Source organism: Sebastes fasciatus, chromosome 8 (assembly GCF_043250625.1).
Source record: "Sebastes fasciatus isolate fSebFas1 chromosome 8, fSebFas1.pri, whole genome shotgun sequence".
Taxonomy (NCBI): Eukaryota; Metazoa; Chordata; class Actinopteri; order Perciformes; family Sebastidae; genus Sebastes; species Sebastes fasciatus.
This window is the reverse complement of record NC_133802.1, coordinates 30,223,695-30,248,103: the sequence shown is the minus strand read 5'-3', so window position 1 is coordinate 30,248,103 and position 24,409 is coordinate 30,223,695. Positions and strand designations below refer to the sequence as shown.

The window sequence follows — 24,409 nt, the reverse complement described above, 5'->3', positions numbered from 1 at the left end:
ACTGCTGCAGTACCTCAGAGTAATCACATTACTGCTGTGGTACCTCAGAGTAACCACATTACTCCTGTGGTACCTCAGAATAATCACATTACTGCTGCAGTACCTCAGAGTAATCACATTACTGTTGTAGTATCTCAAAGTAATCACATTACTGCTGTAGTACCTCAGAGTAATCACATTACTGCTGTAGTACCTCAGAGTAATCACATTACTGCTGTAGTACCTCAGAATAATCACATTACTGCTGTAGTACCTCAGAATAATCACATTACTGCTGTGGTACCTCAGAATAATCACATTACTCCTCAGTGTGCTACAATTGCCCCCAGTCTCCCCTACTAATACCACAGTGTAGAAATACTCTGCTCTAGTAAAAGTCCTTCATTTAAAATTTCACTTAAGTAAAAGTATATAAGTATGAGTATCAAAAAGTACTTTAAAAAGTACTAAAGTATGTGCAACAAAAAGTACTTTAAGTTAAAGTACATAAGTATGAGGAACAAAAAGCACTTTAAAAAGTACGTAAGTAGGAGCAACAAAAAATACTTTAAGTAAAAGTACATGAGTTTCAGCAGCAAGAAGTACTTTAGGTAAAAGTACATAATTATGAGGAACAAGAAGTACTTTAAGTTAAAGTACATAAGTATGAGCAAGGAGGAAACACGAGATGATGGTTTTGTTTGTTCACTCTGTCACTCATTAATTTGTTCATTAGTTAATTAATTAGTTGATAATTAGCTGTTTGTGTTAATTAAGTCATTCATGTGTTCATGTTCATTCATTCATTCAGTAGTTTATTCACTTGTTCACTCAGTAAACCGACTCAGACACTTTGTAGTTTATTGAAACTTTCCATTGAATAAACACAGCGGGGGGGGGTTGTCTCCATAGCAACAAGTCACACACACTTCATCATCATCACTGTCAACACCGTCGCCATGGTTACTGATGCTGAATAGAATATCATCACACAGGGAGTTACATCACAGAGGAGGAGGAGGAGGAAGAGGAGGTGGAAGAGGAGGAGGAGAGAAGGCAGAAGAGAAGAGGAGGAGGAGAGGAAGAAGAGAGGAGAGGATGAGAGAAGATGTGGAGGAGGAGGAGGAGGGAAGTAAGAGAGGTGATAAAAAGAAGACAGGAGGAAGAAAAGAAATAAAAACCTGAAGATGTAAAGAGTGATAGAAGAAGAATGGACACACACACACACACACACCTGTAGAGGAGAACAGGAAGTAGAATCACAACTGACCATCAGTTACAACACGAGCAGGAAACACGTCACCATGCGGAGGAAGTTACTTCACTGTCCCAACATAAAAAAAACACCAAAGAAGAAGAATTAGAAGCATCCAGTTTGTTTTCAGAGCCAGGAACTCTCCAGAAAGACTTTAAAAAAAAAACGGCTCACGGCTGCTGATGATTGGCTGAGAGCCGGCGAGAGGACAGGTAGACAAACACAATCGCCTGTCTGAACATTTAAACACCAGAAATCTCTCTTTACCTTTTAAGGTGAGCCGAGTTCACGAGTTTGTTGACGTTGTCAGAATTGGCCGAGACCATGGAGGTTAATTTTTCGGTGCATAATAAGTGAATATATTGTAATTTTAGTCGTATATTGTTTTTTCTTCGTAAATTTATAATATGTCTGAGGAAAATGTTTATATTCCCAACGGCATCATCTTCCTCTGTCATTATGCATTTCCTGCATTATTTTACCGATTTTCTAGCTTGCTAAATATTTAGCCTGTATGGCTTCTAGACGCCGACAGTTAACGTTGATATTGCCGTTGCTTAGCAACGGTGTTCTCACGAATTCTTAATAATGATAATAATAATAATGCTATTCAGACGGACGTTTGTGCGGTGAGCTGTCCTCCACCGTCGCTGCAGAAGGAATCTAACAAACACACAAACAAAGTGCAAACTGTAATGACGAGGAGCCATTTTGGATCCAGTTTGCCAGCCGGCGTCACCATGAAGCTGAGTCCAGACTGGACTTTACTGCGTCTCCAGAGTGACATCACTTCCTGTGTTGATATTTACATGCAGCAAGACAAACAGCGAACAGCCGGGAGGTGATGCTGGCGGACGCAGGGTCGTTTGGATTTGGAATCCAGTTTGATCTGGATCCAGTTTGATCTGGTTTTGATCTGATTGGTCTCAGTGTGAACCCAGTCTGAACAGCTTCATGATTGGCCGGTGTTGATCCTGGGTGGGCGGGGCATACCAAGGGGGCGGGGCAGATCATTGGGCTCGATAGGAAACATGAAGAAACAGTTGAGTCTATATTATATATCTGTTCAGAGTGATATCTATACAACACAAACATACATTCTGTCCACAGATTAATAGGAATAACTCTGAAGGTTTCTATTTGTCAGCGTCGTTGTTGTTGCTGTTTTGGTGCTTGTTCAAGTTGTGGATTTGTTATCTTCTTTTTATCATTTACACATCGATTCATTATAGTGAACATCTAACCCCCCCCCCCTCCCCTCCTCCCACCACACCCCCCACCCACATCCCCCATTAACTTTGCAGACAGACAGGAGTGTTGCATTGTGGGTAGGTTGCAGGCGACCCACTGTTGGTTCACTCCGGCGTTTCCTGAGAAGAAAAACACAGATTTGTAGTAAAGTCTCTGATATAAACTGCTGTTTAATTAAAGTATTGCAGTAGCTACAGTACATACAGTACAAGGACGCAGAATGAATGGATGTGTTGATGGTGATGAAGGATCAACAGTGAGGCTCATTGATGTGTTATAATGGAGAAGAGATATCAGGATACTAGTCAGTAGATGAACATCAGACTTCTCATTTAAAGTGACTTAAATAAATGAATTTAATGGACCAATCAGGCCTCTACTTCCTGTGTGACTCACCTGCTTCCTGTCTGTTCACATCTGATTGGAGAAGGAGGTGGGCGCCCCCTGCTGGGTGTAGCCCTGCCCCTGCCCGTACTCTGCCTCCTGGAGGAAACACAGCAGCAAACCACATGACACACACAGCCAGTGTACTATAGAGTACTAGTACTGTATATACTGTTGCTGTGTCCCAGTTTCACTTTATAATACTATAGTAATACTTCACAGTATTCTCAGAGCTGAAACAATTTAATCGTTTAGTCACGATCAGAAAATTAATTGGCAACTATTTTCAGAATTGATTAATTAACAGGCCGATCACCTGGTTGTGAGTATTAGTTAGCAGGTGGGCTGATCACCTGGTTGTGAGTACTAGTTAGCAGGTGGGCTGATCACCTGGTTGTGAGTATTAGTTAGCAGGTGGGCTGATCACCTGGTTGTGAGTACTAGTTAGCAGGTGGGCTGATCACCTGGTTGTGAGTATTAGTTAGCAGGTGAGCTGATCACCTGGTTGTACTAGTTAGCAGGTGGGCCGATCACCTGGTTGTACTAGTTAGCAGGTGGGCTGATCACCTGGTTGTACTAGTTAGCAGGTGGGCTGATCACCTGGTTGTGAGTATTAGTTAGCAGGTGGGCTGATCACCTGGTTGTGAGTATTAGTTAGCAGGTGGGCTGATCACCTGGTTGTACTAGTTAGTAGGTGGGCTGATCACCTGGTTGTACTAGTTAGTAGGTGGGCTGATCACCTGGTTGTACTAGTTAGCAGGTGGGCTGATCACCTGGTTGTACTAGTTAGCAGGTGGGCCGATCACCTGGTTGTATTAGTTAGCAGGTGGGCTGATCACCTGGTTGTGAGTACTAGTTAGCAGGTGGGCTGATCACCTGGTTGTGAGTACTAGTTAGCAGGTGGGCTGATCACCTGGTTGTACTAGTTAGCAGGTGGGCTGATCACCTGGTTGTGAGTATTAGTTAGCAGGTGGGCTGATCACCTGGTTGTGAGTATTAGTTAGCAGGTGGGCTGATCACCTGGTTGTACTAGTTAGTAGGTGGGCTGATCACCTGGTTGTACTAGTTAGTAGGTGGGCTGATCACCTGGTTGTACTAGTTAGCAGGTGGGCTGATCACCTGGTTGTACTAGTTAGCAGGTGGGCCGATCACCTGGTTGTATTAGTTAGCAGGTGGGCTGATCACCTGGTTGTGAGTACTAGTTAGCAGGTGGGCTGATCACCTGGTTGTGAGTACTAGTTAGCAGGTGGGCTGATCACCTGGTTGTGAGTATTAGTTAGCAGGTGGGCTGATCACCTGGTTGTACTAGTTAGCAGGTGGGCTGATCACCTGGTTGTGAGTACTAGTTAGCAGGTGGGCTGATCACCTGGTTGTGAGTATTAGTTAGCAGGTGGGCCGATCACCTGGTTGTATTAGTTAGCAGGTGGGCTGATCACCTGGTTGTGAGTACTAGTTAGCAGGTGGGCTGATCACCTGGTTGTGAGTATTAGTTAGCAGGTGGGCTGATCACCTGGTTGTACTAGTTAGCAGGTGGGCTGATCACCTGGTTGTACTAGTTAGCAGGTGGGCTGATCACCTGGTTGTGAGTACTAGTTAGCAGGTGGGCTGATCACCTGGTTGTGAGTACTAGTTAGCAGGTGGGCTGATCACCTGGTTGTACTAGTTAGCAGGTGGGCTGATCACCTGGTTGTGAGTACTAGTTAGCAGGTGGGCTGATCACCTGGTTGTGAGTACTAGTTAGCAGGTGGGCTGATCACCTGGTTGTGAGTATTAGTTAGCAGGTGGGCTGATCACCTGGTTGTACTAGTTAGCAGGTGGGCTGATCACCTGGTTGTACTAGTTAGCAGGTGGGCTGATCACCTGGTTGTGAGTACTAGTTAGCAGGTGGGCTGATCACCTGGTTGTGAGTACTAGTTAGCAGGTGGGCTGATCACCTGGTTGTACTAGTTAGCAGGTGGGCTGATCACCTGGTTGTATCCTTGCTGGCTGTACTCGGGCTGGTAGCCTCCCTGGTTGCCGCCGGCGTACGGGTCTTGTTCGTAAGCGTCAGGTGCAGCAGGTTTCTCCTGAGGAGGCGGAGCACGCATGAAGGGAGCGATGATGCCCGTCTCCTTGAAGACGAACCACAGGTTTCCCACCCACAGGATCAGGTTAATGAAACCAAAAGCCTGGAGGGAGAGGACAGAGTAAATATCCTGAGCCTCACTTTGCCTTACTCTGACGAATACAAACATATTATTCACTGAATAAAAGAAGTTAAAGTTTATTTGATGACAATACAATATTTTCAACATGTAGAAGGTCTTACAGGATCTGCTGCTGTTTGTCTGATTCCACCAACAACTCGGACTCATTTATTATTATTGAGAACTTTCTTTGGTTCAATGAAAACCAGGTTTTGTGGAGAAACATGTAAACAAGTAAGGTGTCAGTACAGAAACTCAAGTATCGCCACGACAACCCAAAGAGGGTCGGTCTGCCCGATGACCATGAACCCAGACAGACCTCGCTGATGGTCTTACCACGGAGGTGTTGAGACCAGACATGACCGGGTCGTGGACTTCACGGCAGTCGTTCTCCTCGTCCGCGCAGGCGGCGATCAGAGTGATCACTTTGTCCGGGTCAGTCGCCGTCTTCACGTCGGACAGACCTTTGGCCCAAGCTGCCGAACTCACCAGCCACATGAAGGCAAACACTGCGGTCACACCCAGGTCCTAAACACACACACACACACACACGCGGTGTATAAGTAGCGTTTCCCAGAGGTCACCTGTCAGCGACGGCGCCAGGTCGGTAAACTTACGATCAGCGGGCCCTTGTTGTTCTCCTTGTACTTCTCGAAGAAGAAGACGTAGATTGCAAGAGCCACCGTGGAGTAGAGGAAGGCGAAGACGCCGATGGTAACATAGAACTCGGCCGCGGAGGAGTAGTCGCCAACCAGGAAGACGCGCTCCTGGTTCCCGCCATTACAGGTGGGGGCGTCAAAGTACACCTGGTGGAGTCTGAGAGAGGAAGTTGAACTGTGAAGTCTGTCCGTCTGTTGGTCCTCAGAGCAACAAATCTACGTTAAGTGATCCTGTGACTTTTCATGTAGCGCCATCAACAGGTCAAAGTTAAGACTTTAAGAGAGGAAGAAGGGTTATGGATCCCCAGAGGGGGACGTCCAGAGGTGGCGTGCACCAGGACAGAAATAAGTTCAGATAATGTTACAAGTATATCAAATAAAAATAAAAATGGAAACTATAAAAAGAGTAATTAGACTCACAAACGGTATTAACTGACCTCCTGCCAGCATTCAAACATGCTAACGTTAGTTTTAGCACTATGCTAACATGCTAATGCTTCCATTAGCATTGTGTGCAGATTCCTCTCAGTGCTACAGAGATGTTCACTCACATTAGTGACTCATGTTGTAGCCTACTGACCTGAATGGATAGTCAAACTCCACCTCTATACTCAGGTTGCTTTCTGTCCGGACCTTACACTGCACCGCCATCCGGAACATCCCAGAATAACTGCCACAGGTGGAGAAGGCAAAGATGGCGAAGAACTGGAAGAGGAGGAAGAGGAGGAGGAAGAGACAAATTGTAAGTAACAATGCAGAGATTGTTAACGTGAAAAACATCTTATCAGTTAAATTTGTTGGTACCAATGGACTGTTTAGGTTTTGTAGTTTCATATGATGCCAGTATCTTCACTCTAGCTTTAAAACTGAGCCAGCTGAAACCTAAAAATCACAAGTTGCGTGAATACGTCAAAGAAATTTGTGACGTTAAAACGAATTTGCGTTAACGCGTTATTACCGTGTTCATGTTGACAGCCATAGTTTATATCGAAGGGGGAAAAAACTGTAAAAAATCTCATTAATTGGTGATTTTTCTCAGAGATCCACTTGATAACCAGAGTGAATATTAATTTATTGGTTCATATTTGTTGAATTATCTGTCGTCTGCATTCACACGTTTAGTTTTATGTGTTGACTGACCAACAGTACCAATAGAATGAACAGTTATATGCTTCTTTCAAGGAAATGATCCACAACATTTTGAGGGGATTAGAAGGAATAAACTATGAAATCAGAAACATTCTGCCTGTTGTTACTTTTTTAAACGTAGTTGTGTTGAAGCGGAGGAAGTGTTATTTTGTGGAGAACAAAGAGTGACGCTCCTGCAGGACGATGACTCATCATCTCTTCTATCTCATTGAAAAAACAGTCCAACTCACAGAGATCGGCGCTGATCGCCACACACACACACACACACTGCAATGATTAGTGTCTCCAGAGAGTTGGAGGTAACTGAGGCATTTGTAAATAATGGGTGTCACGCCCAGACTGTCCATTGATCACGACTGTAGCCAGGAGAACACTTCGTCAGGCTTTATTAAATGTGTCTTCATCAGTGTGAGGGTTGGACATACAGTAGGTAGATGGATGTCTCCAGTGGTGTCCAGCCGTGGACTGACGCTCGGCTTACAGTTTGGCTTACATAGAAATCCAATAAGTTACTTGTGTTGCTCTGATGAACTCACCCACTGTAAGGCCTTAATGAAGCCCAGAGGAAGCTTCAGCACCCTGAACTGGCCCTGGGCCACCAACTGCACACAAAGAGAGAGAGAACACATAGGGTGTTTATTTTTTCATTCATTAAATCACAGAAATCATTTCAAAACATAAGAGCCAGATGATAATATATAACAACAATAATAATAAACTTTATTTAATAACAGTTTTCAAAACAAACTGGTTCAACCAGGGTTAAAACATTTCAGGACAAATAGAATAAGAAAGTCAAACAAACACGTCACAGCTAACAGGTGAAGACAGTAAAACAACAGTCGCTCACACAGCACCACTTCCCATCATGCATTGCGTCTGACTTGAATAGAGCTTGACTACAGAACTGTAGTTGATACTGAACCAGCGGCCCAGTTCAGACCTGGTGTTAACGTGCGTCCTCAGTCATCAGATCACAAGTGGACAGCAAAAAAAAAAAAGGTTGTTGACAAAACGGGAATATGACGTCTGACTATAGTAGAAGCTGCAGGTCAAAGGTCATCCTCCAAGCTGCAGGCGCACTCATGCTCGTTTGAGTCTGAGCAGCGAACTGATAAATGTGTTTATCTGTCTGTCAGTTTGTTCTAGTTAGTTAGCTAGCCCAACTTGTTTCATTAGCTAACTGAGGGTTTTCATTGTATTTTTTTTCATCCACCTTAGTTTAGTGTGTTAATTTCACCAAGGCATTTGTGTGTGAACGGGTGAAATCAACGCAGTAGATTACACGGAAACCCACCGGCAGAATTAACACAACACACTGACTGTCTCTCTCTCTCGCACCTTCTTTGCCGTCTCCTCCTGCTAGAGATAAATTAACGGAAAGCAGACAATACCGGGGGTTTGCCGGGCTCTAACAGGTCTGAACGACGGGGCGCGTACAACTTTCAGTCCACCTTGGTGGACGGTGCACCTCCAAAACGTCCCGAAACTGCATTTCAAACGGCGGACCTCGGCAACATGTCTATCCGTCCTCTGGTGAGCTGTGGCCGGCGTGCGGCGGTGCAGCTCCTCGGTGCAGCAGCAGCCAGACGGCCGCCTCGCCAGGAGGAGACGGTAAAGAAGAGAGCGAGTGAGAGAGAGTCGTTGTGTTGCGCTAATTCTTGTCTCATTTGTGGTCTAATAAACAGTGAATTCATCTAAACTGGGTTGAAAAACGATGCAATCTGGTTGCCATGATAATGAATTACTACTGACTTATTACTAGTTAAAAAGAGCGTTCTTGTGCGTTATTAATGTCATGTGATCAGCATAAATATGTTTATTATTTTTCATTGTGATTTTGTTGCAAATTAACTTGTTTTGGTTGGGGGGAATGTTTAGACAGAGGTGTAGAATTGATATGCAAAATACGCCTCTAGGTTAAAGGGGCTACAAATGTCTTCTCTGCTGAAGAATGTTGTAAATTGTAAATTTCTGTGTCAGTAATACGCCCATGGGAGGGGCTATTAGTTTAAAAGGGGGTCATCTTGGCCTGGTAAAGTCAGTCTGATCTTGAAGTGGTTACACAGAAGGTAACATTCATTGAATTTACAGATTGCATTTTGGATTGTTTTTTTTGCCTGTTTCTGACAGAAAAGTATGGAGTTATTGAGGAACTCAATTTTCAGTGCTATTTGATGTTTTTGTACATAGCTTATTTTCTATTTTTTCACCTTTTGTAAATATTACCACTGTTTGCACTTTGGGAGGCCGGCATAATAAAAGGGTCTAATACAACGTTTTTCAACTACGCCAGTGTTTTCATGTTTTGAAGTAGAACCCCGCGACAGGAAGGCTTCAGGTTTCTGGGATCCACCATCTCCCAGGAACTCAAGTGGACTGCCAACATAGACACCATCAGGAAAAAAAGGCCCAGCAGAGGAGATACAGTACTTCCTGCGTCAGCTCAGGAAGTTCAACCTGCCTCAGGAGCTGCTGATCCAGTTCTACACTGCAATAATCCAGTCTGTTCTCTGCACATCCGTCACTGTGTGGTTTGGATCAGCAACCAAACAGGACCGTAACAGACTACAATGGACAGTCAGGACAGCAGAGAAAATCACTGGTGCCAGTCTACCCTCCATCCAGGACTTAGACACCTCGAGTGTCAGGAAATAGGCAGGAAGCATCACTGCAGGCCCTTCAAACCCTGGACACAACCTGTTCAGCTATTGCAGTAATATATTGTAGTAATATATTGTAGTAATATTGAAGTAATATATTGTAGTAATATTGCAGTACTATATTGTAATATTGCAGTACTATATTGCAGTAATATATTGTAGTAATATTGAAGTAATATATTGTAGTAATATTGCAGTACTATATTGTAATATTGCAGTAATATTGCAGTACTATATTGCAGTAATATATTGTAGTAATATTGCAGTACTATATTGTAGTTATATATTGTAGTAATATTGCAGTAATATATTGTAGTAATATTGCAGTACTATATTGTAGTAATATTGCAGTAATATATTGTAGTAATATTGCAGTACTATATTGTAATATTGAAGTAATATATTGTAGGAATATTGCAGTACTATATTGCAGTAATATATTGTAGGAATATTGAAGCAATATATTGTAGGAATATTGCAGTACTATATTGCAGTTATATATTGTAGTAATATTGAGGTAATATATTGTAGTAATATTGCAGTACTATATTGTAGTTATATATTGTAATATATTGTAATATTGAAGTAATATATTGTAGTAATATATTATAATATATTATAATATTGCAGTAATATATTGTAGTAATATTGAGGTAATATATTGTAGTAATATTGCAGTACTATATTGTAGTTATATATTGTAATATATTGTAATATTGAAGTAATATATTGTAGTAATATATTATAATATATTATAATATTGCAGTAATATATTGTAGTAATATTGCAGTAATATATTGTAATATTGAAGTAATATATTGTAGTAATATTGCAGTACTATATTGCAGTAATATATTGTAGTAATATTGCAGTTATATATTGTTGTAATATTACAGTAGCATAGTGTAGTAATATTGTGCAGTAATATATTACAGTAATATATTGTACTATTATATTGCAGTAATATATTGCAGTAATATATTGTAGTTATATATTGTAATATTTCAGTTATACATGGAAGTAATATATTGCAGTAATATATTATAGTAATATTTTGCAGTAATATATTGCAGTAATAAATAGTAATATATGGTAGTAATATATTGCATTTATATATGGTAATATTTCAGCAATATATTGCAGTAGTATATAGTGGTAATATATTGTAGTAATTTAATTTCAGTAATATATAATGATAATGATTATCTGCAACACAGTCAGATCCCCAGTAACAATCTGATTATTATCTTTAGAAAGATTATATGTAATACAGTCAGACTCCCAGTAACAGTCTGATTATTATCTTTATAAAGATTATATGTAATACAGCCCAGATCGATAACAACAGAGACAGATTTCTATAAAAATAATAATTCATGAATAAAACAGACATCTTCCTGCAGTAATATATTGTAATAATAATGCAGTACTATATTGCAGTAATATATTGTAATAACATTGCAGTACTATATTGCAGTAATATATTGTAATAATATTGCAGTACTATATTGCATTAATATATTGTAGTAATATTACAGTAGCATTGTGCAGTAATATATTAGTTATATATTATTGTAATATTGCAGTAATATATCGCAGTAATATATTGTACTAGTATATTGCAGTAGTATATTGTAGTTATATATTGTAATGTTTCAGTAATATAATGCAGTAATATATAGTAATATATTGCAGTAATAAATGGTAGTAATATATTATAGTAATATTCTGCATATAATGTATTTATATATTGTAATATTTCAGTAATATATTACATTAGTATATAGTAGTAATATATTGTAGTAATTTAATTTCAGTAATATATAATGATAATGAATAATGATTATCTGTAATACAGTCAGACCCCCAGTAACAGTCTGATTATTATCATCTTTATAACGATCATCTGTAATACAGCACACATCGATAACAACAGACAGATTTATATGAAAAATAATAATTCATGAATAAAACAGACATCTTCCTGATTTCTGTCAAGGCCTATTGAGTAGTTATATATTGTAATGTTTCAGTAATATAATGCAGTAATATATAGTAGTAATATATTGTAATATTTCATTAGTAGATTGCAGTAATATATATTTATATATTGTTATATTTCAGTAAGAAATGGAAGTAATATATTGCAGTAATATATATAGTAATTTTCTGATTATTATTATCTTTATAATGATCATCTGTAATACAGCCCAGATCGATAACAACAGAGACCGATTTCTATGAAAAATAATAATTCATGAATAAGGCAGACATCTTCCTGATGTCTGTAAAGGTCTGTTGAAAGAGGATGGGACACTGGTGTTGAGCCATGAGGTTTGACGCATGCGCAGTGTGACCGGAGCTGCGGTCCTGCGCTGCTATTGGCACAGTTTCAGCAGACCAGATGTTACTGCACATGTGTGGAACCCCACAGACATGACGCGGTGATGACGCGCTAGACCTCCTCTTTTCACCCTCCTTGATTTCTGATGTCGGACTTGATTTTCTCTGATTCTGCTGTTATTGTGAATATAATCAGTATTGATAATATAAATAATATGAATATCGGTAATATCTCCGTGATGCGGCCCGACACCGAGATGATTCACCGGCAGACAGACACAAACACGAAGCCCCGGCGGGCCGACCAGAAAAACACGACACAAACACACCCCGAGCACCAGCACGACCATCACAACACTGAGATGATGAAGATATGATGAAGACCAATGTAGAAATATCATGTAGATGTGGATGTTTGTACCTGATTTACGACGTCCATCCTGCCGCCTGATGAGAGGAGAGAGAGGAGATGGAGGGAGGAGGAGGAGGATGGAGAGGAGGGAGGGAGGGAGGGAGGAGGAGAGGACGGTGGGTGGGAGGGAGGTGAGGATGGGGGGGGGGAGAGGGGGGGAGGAGAGGAGGGGGGGAGGAGAGGACGGGGGAGGGAGGAGAGGAGGGGGGGAGGAGAGGACGGGGGAGGGAGGAGAGGAGAGGAAAGGAGAGGATGGAGGATGGAGGAGAGGAGAGGAGGAGATGGAGGACAGGAGGGAGGAGAGAGGAGAGAGCAGAGGAGAGGAGAGGAGGGAGGAGAAAGGAGAGGAGAGGAGGGGGAGGGAGGAGGGAGGGAGGAGGAGGAGAGGATGGGGAGGATGGGGGACATCATGGTAGTAGGAGATGTTGACGTATGATGATGATGATAATAGAGGATGATGTAGAAGCAGTAAATCCATCTCTCTCTCTCTCTATATATATATATATATATATACAGTATTTATATATATAAAATGTGCTTCAAGTATCAGAAGTAAAAGTACTTTATTAGGTATGTATGTGCTGTATATACTATATCCATTCTATGTACCTGAGCAGTAAGTGAACAGTGTACCTGAGCAGGTAGAGTACAGTGTACCTGAGCAGGTAGTGAACAGTGTACCTGAGCATAGTGAACAGTGTACCTGAGCAGGTAGAGCACGGTGTACCTGAGCAGGTAGAGCACGGTGTACCTGAGCAGGTAGAGTACGGTGTACCTGAGCAGGTAGTGAACGGTGTACCTGAGCAGGTAGAGTACAGACTGGACAACACCTCCTCACTCACTGTCAAGTTCTGAAACTCTAATTAGTCCTGACTACACGCTGAACTGAACCAACGATGCATTCAAGTGCACCTCAACAAACCACAACATCAGAAATATCTCAGTTTGACAAGAGGAAGTTAAAAATGTGTGTCTGTGAGTGTGTGTCTTTGTGTGTTTGTGAAAGGCTGAGTGTGTGCACTGGAGAGTGAAGACACACCCACACACGCACACACACATTTGCACACAAGCAGACACGTGGAGAGGAGGCTGTCACCCTTGCCGTAGTTCAGATGGGGTAATGAGGAACTTCAGTCAGAGCACAGAGGATGGCCTCATTCAGGAATTCCTGTAAAAAAGTAAAAGTCCTCACAGGGGCAAAACTTCAACAATGGAGTGTTAACGATTATAATTGCTATAATAATGCTTATTATTATTATTATTATTATACACATCAATATATAAATACACGTTTAATGAGCCTCATGTACTTTTACTTTAAATGATGTCATTGTATATCATGCTGTCTGCATACTCAGAATGAGGCTTGCTTTATTTATTTCTTCTTCTTCTTCTACCTATGTTGTTGTTTTCTGTTTGTTTATGTGTGTTTGTGTGTGTATGTGTGTGTGTGTGTGTAAACCTCTTTGTATATTATATTCAAGTTGGGGAACATTATTTGGGACTAGGAGGTAACCCCCAAGTTGCGAAGTCTTTGCAAGTTTTTGCAGTTTGTGGGTTTCCTTTTAGATGCGACCAAGTGTACAAATATGGAACGCCAAAGTACATGTTATCAAGAGCTCATTATCCTTAGAACATTTTAAAAGGAAATTATCATCACATTTAATTTGTGATGTCTAATTATCTTTTGATATGTTTAGATATATTTTCTTTTCTTCTATACTATTTTTTGTATGTATTTCATTGTTTTTATTGGATTGTTTTCCACTGTTTGGTTAGGTTGTTTTGCACATTTTGTGTACTTCTTGTTGTTGTTTAACTTTTGTTGTATTTTTAAAATTATGTTAGTTTAGATCTTTCTCCCTTTTTTGTTATTGTTTTTTTTCTCCTGGGGTTGGAGGGAGGTCCTTTGTATAAGCCTGTGGCTTCTTGACCTCTCCTGACACATTTCTTGTTTTTTTTTCATTGACTGGATTTTGTGCAGTTTTATATCTGTGCAAATTAATAAAATAAATTAAATAAATTAAATAAATTAAATAAATTAAATAAATTAAATAAATTAAATAAATTTAAAAAAAAAATAAAAAAATACAAATAAATAAAATAAAATTAAAATAAATAAATAAATGAATAAAATTAAAAATACATAAATAAATAAATACAGTAAAATAAAAATAAATAAATAAATAAAATAGACGCGACCCATTATTTGTGTTCAGGTTCAGTTCAGATCTTTTATTTTGGAGGGCTGCTACCCGGAAGCGGCTCTCTGTCTGAACGTGCTGTGGGCGGAAGCAGCGGAGGACCTGAAGCTGTGACGTTTGGGATTTTACAGAGTTTTTAAAGTTGTAAATTGTTGGTTCCGGACGGTTCTGATGTGACGGAGTGAACCGGGTCCCGGTGTGAACGGTCGCTGTTAGCTGGTAGCTGTTAGCTTCAGGTAACGTTGAGTCTCATTAGAACATTAGAACATCAGAACAGTAGAACATTAGAACAGTAGAACATGTCGGCAGCAGCAGCAGCAGCGGACCTGAGAGGACAGTTCCTCTACAAGCTGCCGCCCGTCGTCCTCTGGGAGTTCTGCCGGCTGATGGACGGACTGTCCGACCGGGAATGGACCCGCTTCGGTGAGTCAGAACCAGAACACCGTCTACTACTGGCTAACAGGCTGTAACCTACCTGTACCGGTCTGTACCTGTACCTGTCTGTCTGTCTGAGCTACAGGTGTGTTCATGGGTCACTATCAGAACCAGATTTATGAACACAGAGAAGGAAACATAACGGACAACAAAATACAGGTGTTAATTCATATTATTAATAATATATATATATATATATATATATATAAGTATATACATGTACATTATGTAGATGTACATACTTATATATATATTATTTTTACATACTTATATAAATAATATATATATATAAGTATTTACATCTACATAATGTACATGTACATACTTATATATATAGTATATATATATAAGTATGTACATGTACATACTGTGCATACTGTGAGTATGACTCATATTGACGTGTAACAGCAGATAGCAGCAGTGCATATGTGGTGTTGGAGGGTTACTGACAGTGATGGTAGATGTTAATGACTGATGTTGTGTGGTGCCTCCCAGAGGACAGGAGGTGAACCAGGTCCAGGAGGACCCTGGAGGAGGTGGATTCTGTTTGGTTCAGAATAACCTTTAACAGCTGGGGGATATTTGAAGCCCTGTTTCTCAAAGATAAATAATACATTATTAATTAACTGTTTATTAGGTTATTAATGATTCATATTTCATTTTAATTTAGGAGGTACTAAACCAGCTGTTTGTGAAACCACAATAATCATGGACAGATGTGGTTAGGGGCGGGGTGGGGGTGGAAGAAGTACTCAGATGTTGTACTTCAGTAAAAGTAGAATTTCAGGATCAATAAAGTTTTATCTTAATCTATATTAATACATAGATAATTTATTAGTTGATTATATTTCATGTGTACCAGCCAGTTCTTATTCCCAGAGCGTTAAATAATAATAAGAAGAAGAAGAAGAATGTGAAGAAATTCAATTTTTTCACTCTGTTTTTTTACACACACATTACACACAGGCCTGAAATACACATGTGCACAAACAGGACCTATATACATGCATTAATGGAGAGATGTCAGAGCGAGGGGGCTGCCCCTGACAGGCGCCCTGAGCAGTTGTGGGTTGGTGCCTTGCCCAAGAGGCAAACTGGCAGCTCTCCAGCTACCAGTTCACACTCCGTACTTGGTCCATGTGGGGACTTGAACTGGCGACCAAGTCCCTATGGACTGAGCTACTGCCGCCCCAAATAACGACGGCTGTTGGCGTTTGGTACTGCCACATGAGGCACCTTTGAGCGCCGGTGAGACACACGGGGCATTCCATTAACTATAATGTAAAACCATCAGCAGCAACAGTAAACACTCAGGGAAAGCGCTGCAGTGACGTAATTTAATGGGCGGGTGGGAGTGGAGGAGGACGGGACCAACTAACACAAGGCTTTTATCCAGGAGATTATGATGCTGGCATGTTCATGTCCCGTGTTCACAACGTTCAGTCACATTTTATATACTGTATATATACTTTGAAGCCTCAGAGGTCCTGGGTGATCAGACTGCCGTGCGATTGGCTGAGAAGAGGGAGAGGCGGACGGACTGGGTGATGAACCAACTGGAGAACAGGAACGGTCGTGTCGGGGAGCTGATCGACCTGTTGGAGCGTCTGGAGCTGCTCCGCCCCCGTGATGTCATCCTAGGCTGTGAGTTCCCTGACCTCTGATGACCTCTCACCTCTGACCTCGGTAGAGTCAAGGGTCAAACACTGCAGTTTACCTCTCTCTCTCTCTCTCTCTCTCTCTCTCTCTGCAGGGGCGTCCAGTCTGAAGCCTTCCTCCTCTTCTCCTCCCCCTCCTCCTCGTCCTCCTCGTCCTCCTTCTCCTCCTCCCACCAAACCGTCTGAGGCTTCGTCCACACTGAGCACTGTCAGACTGAGCCCGACAGGTAACACACAAACACACGCACGCACGCACACACACACACACACACACACACACACACACACAGGTAACACATGTAGCATAAGCTGACGTTATGCTAGCATAACGCTAAGACATTATGCTAATAACACTACTACTAATAATAATCATGATAATCATAACTAGAGCTACTGTGATATAATATAATATAACATATAATAGAGTTACTGGTCTTTATCTAGTAGATGGAGGAGGACGAGGAGGAGGAGGAAGAGGAGGAAGACCCCTCCCCAGACCGGCCCCGCCCCCCTACGGTCTGCATAATGATGATGATGATGATGATGATGGTGGCGTCCCTCAGCCCCTCAACAGCGGGGTGATGTGCTGGTCGTATGAAGAGGTGCATGCTGGGACGGCGGGGTTCTCCCCCTCCCTGCAGGTGGGGGAGGGAGGGTTTGGAGTCGTGTATAGAGCGTCCCTGAGGAACACCGACTGTGCTGTCAAGAGACTCAAACAGGTCAGCCAATCACAGCGCAGCGCAGACATACTGTACTGGCTACTTAGCTAGCTTAGCTTGCTAATTCCGCCATACTGTCATGTAACACAGAAAATTAGCCAAACAAAGTTGTCACTCATCCGGCGATAGCACTGTGCTTTCCTACGCCGTGACCAGAGTGTGTGGATGAAACATTAAGTTGTTAAATTTCACTCATTTAGCGACTGGCTAGTTAGCTAGCTACCTTGCTAATTCCCCCATGCTACAGAAAATGAGCCCATCAGCGGACAGCGCTGCGTCACGGTCCCTCTGCCTCACTCCTCGCCGCTAGGAGACTACTTCACCGGGAGGAGAGCAGGCGTTAGCTAGCTAGATTGTCAGTTTCCGGACAAACTAACTAGCTTACTAGGCAGTTCCAGAGACAGACAACCTAGCTAGCTAACTAACGTTAGCCAGCCGTCTACTCCTCCTGAAGTAGTCTACCAGCGGCGTACGGGTCGGCTAATCTGGTTCGTTGGTTAATGTTAACTTTCTCAACTTCAGGCTCTCATTTTGACAGGAAGTGGACTGTGATTTGTTGTTGTTGTTGTTTTTGTAGGATTGTCTGCTGGACTGGACTCTGCTGAAGGAGAGCTTTCAGACTGAAGTGGACAAACTGTCAAAGTGGGTACAGATCCCATGCAGTATATAAATACATATTTATGATGCCAGTATCTTCACTCTAGCTTTAAAACGGAGTCCGCTACAACCTAAAAATCACAAGTTGCGTTAATGCGTTAAAGTGGCATCAAAATGAATTTGTGCTAACATGTTATTATCCCGTTAACTTTGACAGCCCTTATGTATATATATACATATACAGTATACATGAGATCTGCTCACAGTGTTTAAGACAAGCACATTTATTATTCAGGTTCAGACATCCGAACATCGTGGATCTGCTCGGTTTCAGTGAAGGTCGCGGATCAGTGTGTCTGATCTACAGCTACATGGAGCACCAATCACTGGAGGACCAGCTGCAAAATGTAATACACACACACACACACACACACACAGATATATACGTAACATAACACACTGAAACACACACACACACACACACTGTATGTGTTGTCCGATGTTTTGAAGGTTTCTATCCTGATATGATGTGTGTGTGTGTGTGTGTGTGTGTGTGTGTGTGTGTGTGTGTGTGTGTGTTGTCAGGAGTGTGCGTCTCTCTCCTGGTCTCAGAGAGTTGGTGTTGTTGAAGGAGCAGCAACAGCACTGCAGTTCCTCCACTCCCCCCCCGACAAACACACAGCGCTCATCCACGGAGACGTCAAGAGGTAGGTCTGCGTGGACCGGATCAGGGCTCCAGCCTTTATTCCTCTCACAGCTGATCTGAATCAATGAAAGTGGCTGAGAGCTCCTCATAGCACCAAGTTGTCCATCGCCAACAGCAGACATCATTTCTGTCTTCCTCTTATGGTCTTTTCATAACGTTTCAGCCACGCAGTCATCACCTCTGTTAGTCTACGATCTCGCCATAGGCGAAGGGCTTTTAGTGTTTTGTCAGGATGTGTGCCACTAAACGAAGCCTCTGATGCTGCGTTGGCCTTCTTCCTCAGTTTTTCTGTGGTCACTCAAATCTGGTCTGCTCTCGCTAGTCCTCTAACATCGCTTGATGTTACGGTGTGTAACCAAACGTGAAAGCAGCCTAACTCGTTGAATTGACAGCAGATTGGTAAATAATCATTTTGTGTCAGAAGGGGGCGGGATGTCTGTGCATGTGATGAATAGAAATGTAAACAGGTTTACAAAGGGATTTTGTGTTATCAAAGATATCTACATTATTCTCTGAACCTTTAGCGAGCCACTCAGAAACAGGTAGAAAGTATTTGGAGACTCCAACACCTGCTTCCAGTTTTACCTGGTTTGAATATTGGGGTCTTTTGTCTCTCTGTGTCTCTGCAGTTCAAACATCCTGTTGGACCGCCACCTGGTGGCGAAGCTGGCGGACTTTGGTCTGGCTCGGTGTGCGTCTCGTGGCTTGTCAGTACGGTCGGCGGCTCAGACGGCGTCAGTCGGTAAAACGGCCACTATCAGAGGAACGCTGGCGTACCTGCCCGATGAATATGTGAGGAACGGAGAGCTTGGGACCGCTGTGGACGTCTACAGCTTCGGAGTGGTGAGACATCGCAGGGGCTGATGGGAAATGTAGTCTGTTTGTTCAACAAATGTTCTGCACATTTTAGATTTTTTTTTACCCTGCTGATTTCATTCCTGCATTGTTTTTATTGTTTTTATTTCTGCAAAGTATGTTGTGAACATTGGTTTTGAGAAGTGCTGTACAAATCAATGTGTATATATATATATATATATATATATATATATATAATCTTAATCAATCCTAAATGAATCAATGAGCTAACGATTGCAGTGATGCTAAAGGCACCACTGATGTCATCCTATGTCATTATGTCGTGTATCTGGTGTGTTTCAGGTGTTGTTGGAGGTCCTGACAGGTCGCCGAGCTCTGGAGAAAGACAGGGAGTCAGGAGAGAGATTCCTGGTCAGAACACACACACACACACACACATAGTTTATAACTAGACCTGTAAGTAGTCAGTACAAATATCAAAACATTGTTTAATGTTGTGTGATGTTTGGCTCAGTGATGTGGTTCTGGTTCTGGTTGTATAGAAGGACCTCGTGGATGAGGTCGAGGAGAGTCGGACCGGTTCGTCTGCAGAGGCCTGGAGGAAGCAGCTGGACCACCGGCTGATCACAGGTGAGTCAGTCTGTGTGTGTTTGTGTCAGGTGATGTTTCCTGCCGGTTACCTGCAGCTGCTGTACCCATGTTGTGTCTGCAGGGGGCGCTGCGGAGCCTGCTGGCTGTATGGAGGTGGTTGCTCTGGCCTGCAGGTGTCTTGACAAGAAGAGGAAGAAGAGACCAGCCATGACTGAGGTCAGAGAGACTGTTTGTTTGTTTAAAGAAGAGAGCGAGTGAGAGTCGGTGTGTTGCGCTAATTCTTGTCTCATTTGTGGTCTGATTAACAGTAAATTCATCTAAACTGAGTTGAAAAACTATGCAATCTGGTTGCCATGGTAATGAATTACGTCTGACTATTAACCACACCCCCATTCTCTGTTTGAGAAAGAACCAAAAACAGGAAGTAAAACCGGCTGTACTGGGGCTTTAAATAGGGTTAAAATTAATCGTTGTTGGTGCGACCCAGCCCTAAATGTGTACCTAACACCAGCATGGTGTTCCTCAGGGATCCTGTTGGGATCCTCTTCTGTTCCTCATGTCCATGTTCTCCTCGCAGGTGTTTGAAAAACTTCAGGACATTCACGTCATCATGAAGAGGACCAGCTCTTCAACCTCCTCCCCCCTCCATCACCCTCCTCACCCTCACCTTCAGCCCCCCTGCCTGTCCTTACCCAGACCCCCTCGCCCCCTTGACTCCAATGTTGAAACTCTGTCCAACCAGCTTTCCAAACTGGGACCACTGGAGGACACCTCCCAGCCCTCCCAGCTCTCCTCCTCTTTCTGCTCCCTCACCACTCCTAGCCCGCTGCACTCCTCCTCCTCTCTCCCACCCCCCTCCTCCTCTTCCTCTTTCACCAATCCGTGTGAAACCGATGAAAGTCGAGGCTTTTCCCAGTACGAACTTTGCTCCAAGATCAGATCTAACGGGACCAGCTCCAGGTCTCTGGTCTCCAGGTCTCTGTCTCCATCCCTCACAGGGGCCCCCCCAGGACCAGACACTAAAGGGCAGACCACAGCAGGACTCTGTGGTGTCCCAGAATGCCTCTCTCCTGTGGGGTCCCTGAAGTCGTCGTCCCCGGAGCCCTCAGGTAAATCAGCAGGTCTGTAAAGGACCAGCACTCTGAGTTCTATGATAAAGGCCTTTTATTTTGCAAAACAAAAAAAAACGCTATAAAAAAAACAAGTAATCTCACAACACTGAACCATTTCTTCTCTTATGAGATGCTTTTTTGTGAGACTTTGGACTCTAATAGACACCCGAAGAAATGGAGTGATTAAATAAATGTAAAACTAATCCATGTCCTGTGTGTGCTCAGCCCACATGAATCCCAGTAAGCAGCGTTTCCTGCAGAAGAAAACTCTGTACGAGGAGGGAAGGATTCAAACTCCTGAGCTGCTGTCTGATGACCTCTGTACGTACAAACACTGACATTATTGTAATTCAGCATATTTCTGAATCATCTCTTCATTTCATCATATTTTATGTCATCATCTCATTTTAACTCATGTCATCATAAGTTATTCATATTGAATGTTTATTTTATCATTTCACAACATACCTGTCATTTTATCTCCTCCCATCATCACATATCTCATTATCTTGGTTAAGCTCACTCGTCTATTATCCGGTATCTCATTGTATGTTTCCTGTGTGACATCAGATGGAGGGAGGAGTTGTGTCAGAGGACCAGAGGAGAGTGATGAGCTGGATTATCTTCCTGCTTAACACGACTGACACAAACAGCCTGAACTGTCCCAGAGTCAGATTCACTCACAAAGCTGTGAAGACTTTCATCATCATGTTTGTATTATGAACTGTTAGCAGGCCGTTCTGTTAACTGACCCCACACTGATGCTGTTGTCTCCACATTAATGTTGAATCAACATGTGAAGCAGCACTGAAACATTTTCACTTTTATACAAATCAATAAACACAGAAGGAATCCTACAACAGCAGAGGGTCACATGAAGGTACGACATCATCATCACACCTGCATTAACATCATGTTGTCAGTAATGTCATGTTATCATGACGTCATGTTGTTAGTGAGGTCATGTCATCATGACATCATGTTATCAGTGATATGTTATCAGCAACATCTTGTTATCAGTGAAATTATGTTATTATGACATGTTATTATGACATCATGTTATCAGTGACATGTTATTATGACATCATGTTATCAGTGACATCATGTTATCAGTGACATTATGTTATCAGTGACATGTTATTATGACATCACGTTATCAGTGACATGTTATGACATCATGTTATTATGACATCATGTTATCTGTGACATCATGTTATGACATCATGTTATCAGTGACATGTTATTATGACATCATGTTGTCATTACTAATTAACATTATTAAATCTGGAACCATCAAATGGTTTTACATTCATTTTCTGTCAATCGACTAACTATTTAAAGCAGCAGTGGGTGGAAATGGAGCAAATATTATTAAATAAAGTTATTTTTAAAAAACGGCCACTATATCCTGACAGTAGTGCATAAAACCGGTAATCTGAAACAATCATGTGTCCTCCGGTGTTCTTAATGGCATCTGCAAGATTTCACAGACCGGAGGAAAACAACCAATCAGAGCCGAGCTGGAGCCTGCCGTCTCTGAGCAGCTGTCAATCACTCGTGAACTCCAATCAAACAGTCAAACTAGGCAGCGCTGATCAAATATGAATCAATATTCTGTTACTGTAATGCCTATTTCTCAACTCAAATGTTTTGAGAAACATCTTGTAGTGTACTGTTTAGCTGTAAAATGAGAAAGTTTGTGACCCAGCAGCTGTGTTGAGATCGGTTGAGGAAATACCAAGCACCGCCCACCAGCTGGAGCACAGCTGATAGGAAAACTCTCTCTCTCTGAAATGACCTGTGATTGGCCAAAGTTTCCCGTCACGGGCTAGATTGTTTTAAAGCCTGAACACTTGAACTACAATATGCTGAAAGGTTATTATGGATTTTTTGCCCAATGATGCCAAAATGTTCTGCCTAATGCAGGTTTAATTTATTGATGGATTAATCGTTTCAGCTCTACTTGTATAAACTGAGGAGTTTAATATAACAAAACATAATATTTTATTAACTTTCAATTGTTTTTGTGTGTAAAAATCAGTTTTCTTAACTTGTAAAGTAACCAAAGCTCTCAGATAAATAAAGCAAAGTAGAAATTGTATTATATACTGCTGGTAGATTAATCTATAATAATACATCAGCGTTTATTATTATATACTGATGCTAGTTTAATCTATAATAACACAACAGCATTTATTACTTTAGCAGATTTAGTTTTAATCATCTGAATTTGTAAAAGTAACTAAAGTTAAATAGATGTAGTGCAGTAAAGAGTATATAATATTTCTCTCTGATGTAGTGGAGTAAAAGTAGAAAGTAAAGTACAAGTACCTCCAAATTGCGATAATACAAATTATGCAGGTTTAATCGACTAATTGATTAATGAACTAATAGTTTCAGCTCTACTTGTATAAACTGAGGAGTTTAATATAACAAAACATAAAATTGTTTTAACTTTCAAATGTGTGTGTAAAAAGGTGTTTTCTTAACTTGTAAAGTGACCAAAGCTCTCAGATAAATGAGTACAAGTAAAGTACAAGTACCTCAAATCAGTACTGAAGTGCAGTACTTGAGTAAATGTACTTAGTTACAGTCCACCACTGTATCGTGTATTTGGTATTAGAGGGTGTATCCTGGTTCACTGTGTTGTTGTGGTTGTTAGCCGTTAGCTGTTAGCTGTTAGCCGTTAGCCGTTAGCTGTTAGCCACCTAGCTTCTCTCTGTGTGTGTTTTGTTTGGTTGCCGTTAGCAGCAAGATGGCGGCTCCCGTCCCGGCGCACGGATCCTCTGCTCTGCATCTTTAACATCATCTCTCCTCCTCTCCGGTGCTCCGCTAGCACCGTGCATGGACCTGAACCGGCCGGGCAACAACTCAATAACCCGCAGCTGGATCTATCTCTGTTTCTGCTGGTTTTCTATCAGCCTTTAAGCTCCCGGCGGCGGACGACCGACTGAGCTCAGCGATCCACCGGGGCTAAAATGGCGGACTGTCTGCTGCAGTTTCTGGGCTAGCTAACAAAGCTAACACCCCACAGACTGGTCCCTGCTAGAACCAGAACCAGAACCACAGACTGGTCCCTGCTAGAACCAGAACCATAGACTGGTCCCTGCTAGAACCAGAACCACAGACTGGTCCCTGCTAGAACCAGAACCACAGACTGGTCCCTGTTAGAACCAGAAGCAGAACCACAGACTGGTCCCTGTTAGAAGCAGAACCACAGACTGGATCACCAGAGCAGGATGTTTATCCGCCTCTAAGTGACTGAAACCACAGGAACACTCTGGTGTTAA

The 24,409-nt window shown here is 42.0% G+C and overlaps 2 protein-coding genes and 1 long non-coding RNA gene across 4 annotated transcripts; 1 reads left to right on the top strand and 2 right to left on the bottom strand.

Annotated features, from left to right (window-relative positions):
* Nucleotides 1-823: 823 nt before the first annotated feature.
* Nucleotides 824-12,584, bottom strand: sypa (synaptophysin a). Its single transcript, XM_074644954.1, has 8 exons — nucleotides 12,291-12,584; nucleotides 7,400-7,465; nucleotides 6,295-6,419; nucleotides 5,673-5,871; nucleotides 5,392-5,583; nucleotides 4,837-5,037; nucleotides 2,882-2,968; nucleotides 824-2,604 (listed from the first exon to the last, which is right to left on the bottom strand). The coding sequence occupies exons 1-7, from the start codon at nucleotides 12,306-12,308 to the stop codon at nucleotides 2,897-2,899; spliced, it is 873 nt and encodes a 290-aa protein (XP_074501055.1). The 5' UTR covers nucleotides 12,309-12,584; the 3' UTR covers nucleotides 824-2,604; nucleotides 2,882-2,896.
* Nucleotides 12,585-14,537: 1,953 nt separating this feature from the next.
* irak1 (interleukin-1 receptor-associated kinase 1) lies at nucleotides 14,538-22,514 on the top strand. Of its 2 annotated transcripts, none has more exons than XM_074644914.1 (14): nucleotides 14,538-14,908; nucleotides 16,397-16,564; nucleotides 16,674-16,805; nucleotides 17,026-17,297; nucleotides 17,875-17,939; nucleotides 18,190-18,301; nucleotides 18,480-18,601; nucleotides 19,230-19,443; nucleotides 19,759-19,827; nucleotides 19,959-20,046; nucleotides 20,129-20,223; nucleotides 20,585-21,116; nucleotides 21,345-21,440; nucleotides 21,690-22,514. In XM_074644914.1, the coding sequence occupies exons 1-14, from the start codon at nucleotides 14,785-14,787 to the stop codon at nucleotides 21,752-21,754; spliced, it is 2,154 nt and encodes a 717-aa protein (XP_074501015.1). In that variant the 5' UTR covers nucleotides 14,538-14,784; the 3' UTR covers nucleotides 21,755-22,514. The 2 variants fall into 2 exon arrangements, with proteins under 2 accessions (XP_074501015.1, XP_074501013.1); XM_074644912.1 differs by having other exon boundaries at nucleotides 14,539-14,908; nucleotides 17,023-17,297.
* LOC141773167 (uncharacterized) lies at nucleotides 20,998-24,402 on the bottom strand. Its single transcript, XR_012595022.1, has 4 exons — nucleotides 24,306-24,402; nucleotides 23,663-24,218; nucleotides 21,588-21,675; nucleotides 20,998-21,130 (listed from the first exon to the last, which is right to left on the bottom strand). It is a non-coding gene; the product is annotated as an uncharacterized LOC141773167 (long non-coding RNA).
* Nucleotides 24,403-24,409: the final 7 nt, after the last annotated feature.

Excerpts from the sequence above, each read along its gene's own strand:
- sypa (XM_074644954.1), bottom strand. Across the intron at positions 5,872-6,294 it reads GAGTTTGACTATCCATTCAG|ACTCCACCAGGTGTACTTTG; the intron begins GTCAGTAGGCTA and ends TTCCTCTCTCAG. Across the intron at positions 5,584-5,672 it reads ACAACAAGGGCCCGCTGATC|GACCTGGGTGTGACCGCAGT; the intron begins GTAAGTTTACCG and ends GTGTGTGTTTAG.
- irak1 (XM_074644912.1), top strand. The coding sequence starts at position 14,785 with ATGTCGGCAGCAGCAGCAGCAGCGGACCTGAGAGGACAGTTCCTCTAC. Across the intron at positions 17,298-17,874 it reads CTGTCAAGAGACTCAAACAG|GATTGTCTGCTGGACTGGAC; the intron begins GTCAGCCAATCA and ends TTGTTTTTGTAG. Across the intron at positions 21,117-21,344 it reads GTCGTCCCCGGAGCCCTCAG|CCCACATGAATCCCAGTAAG; the intron begins GTAAATCAGCAG and ends GTGTGTGCTCAG.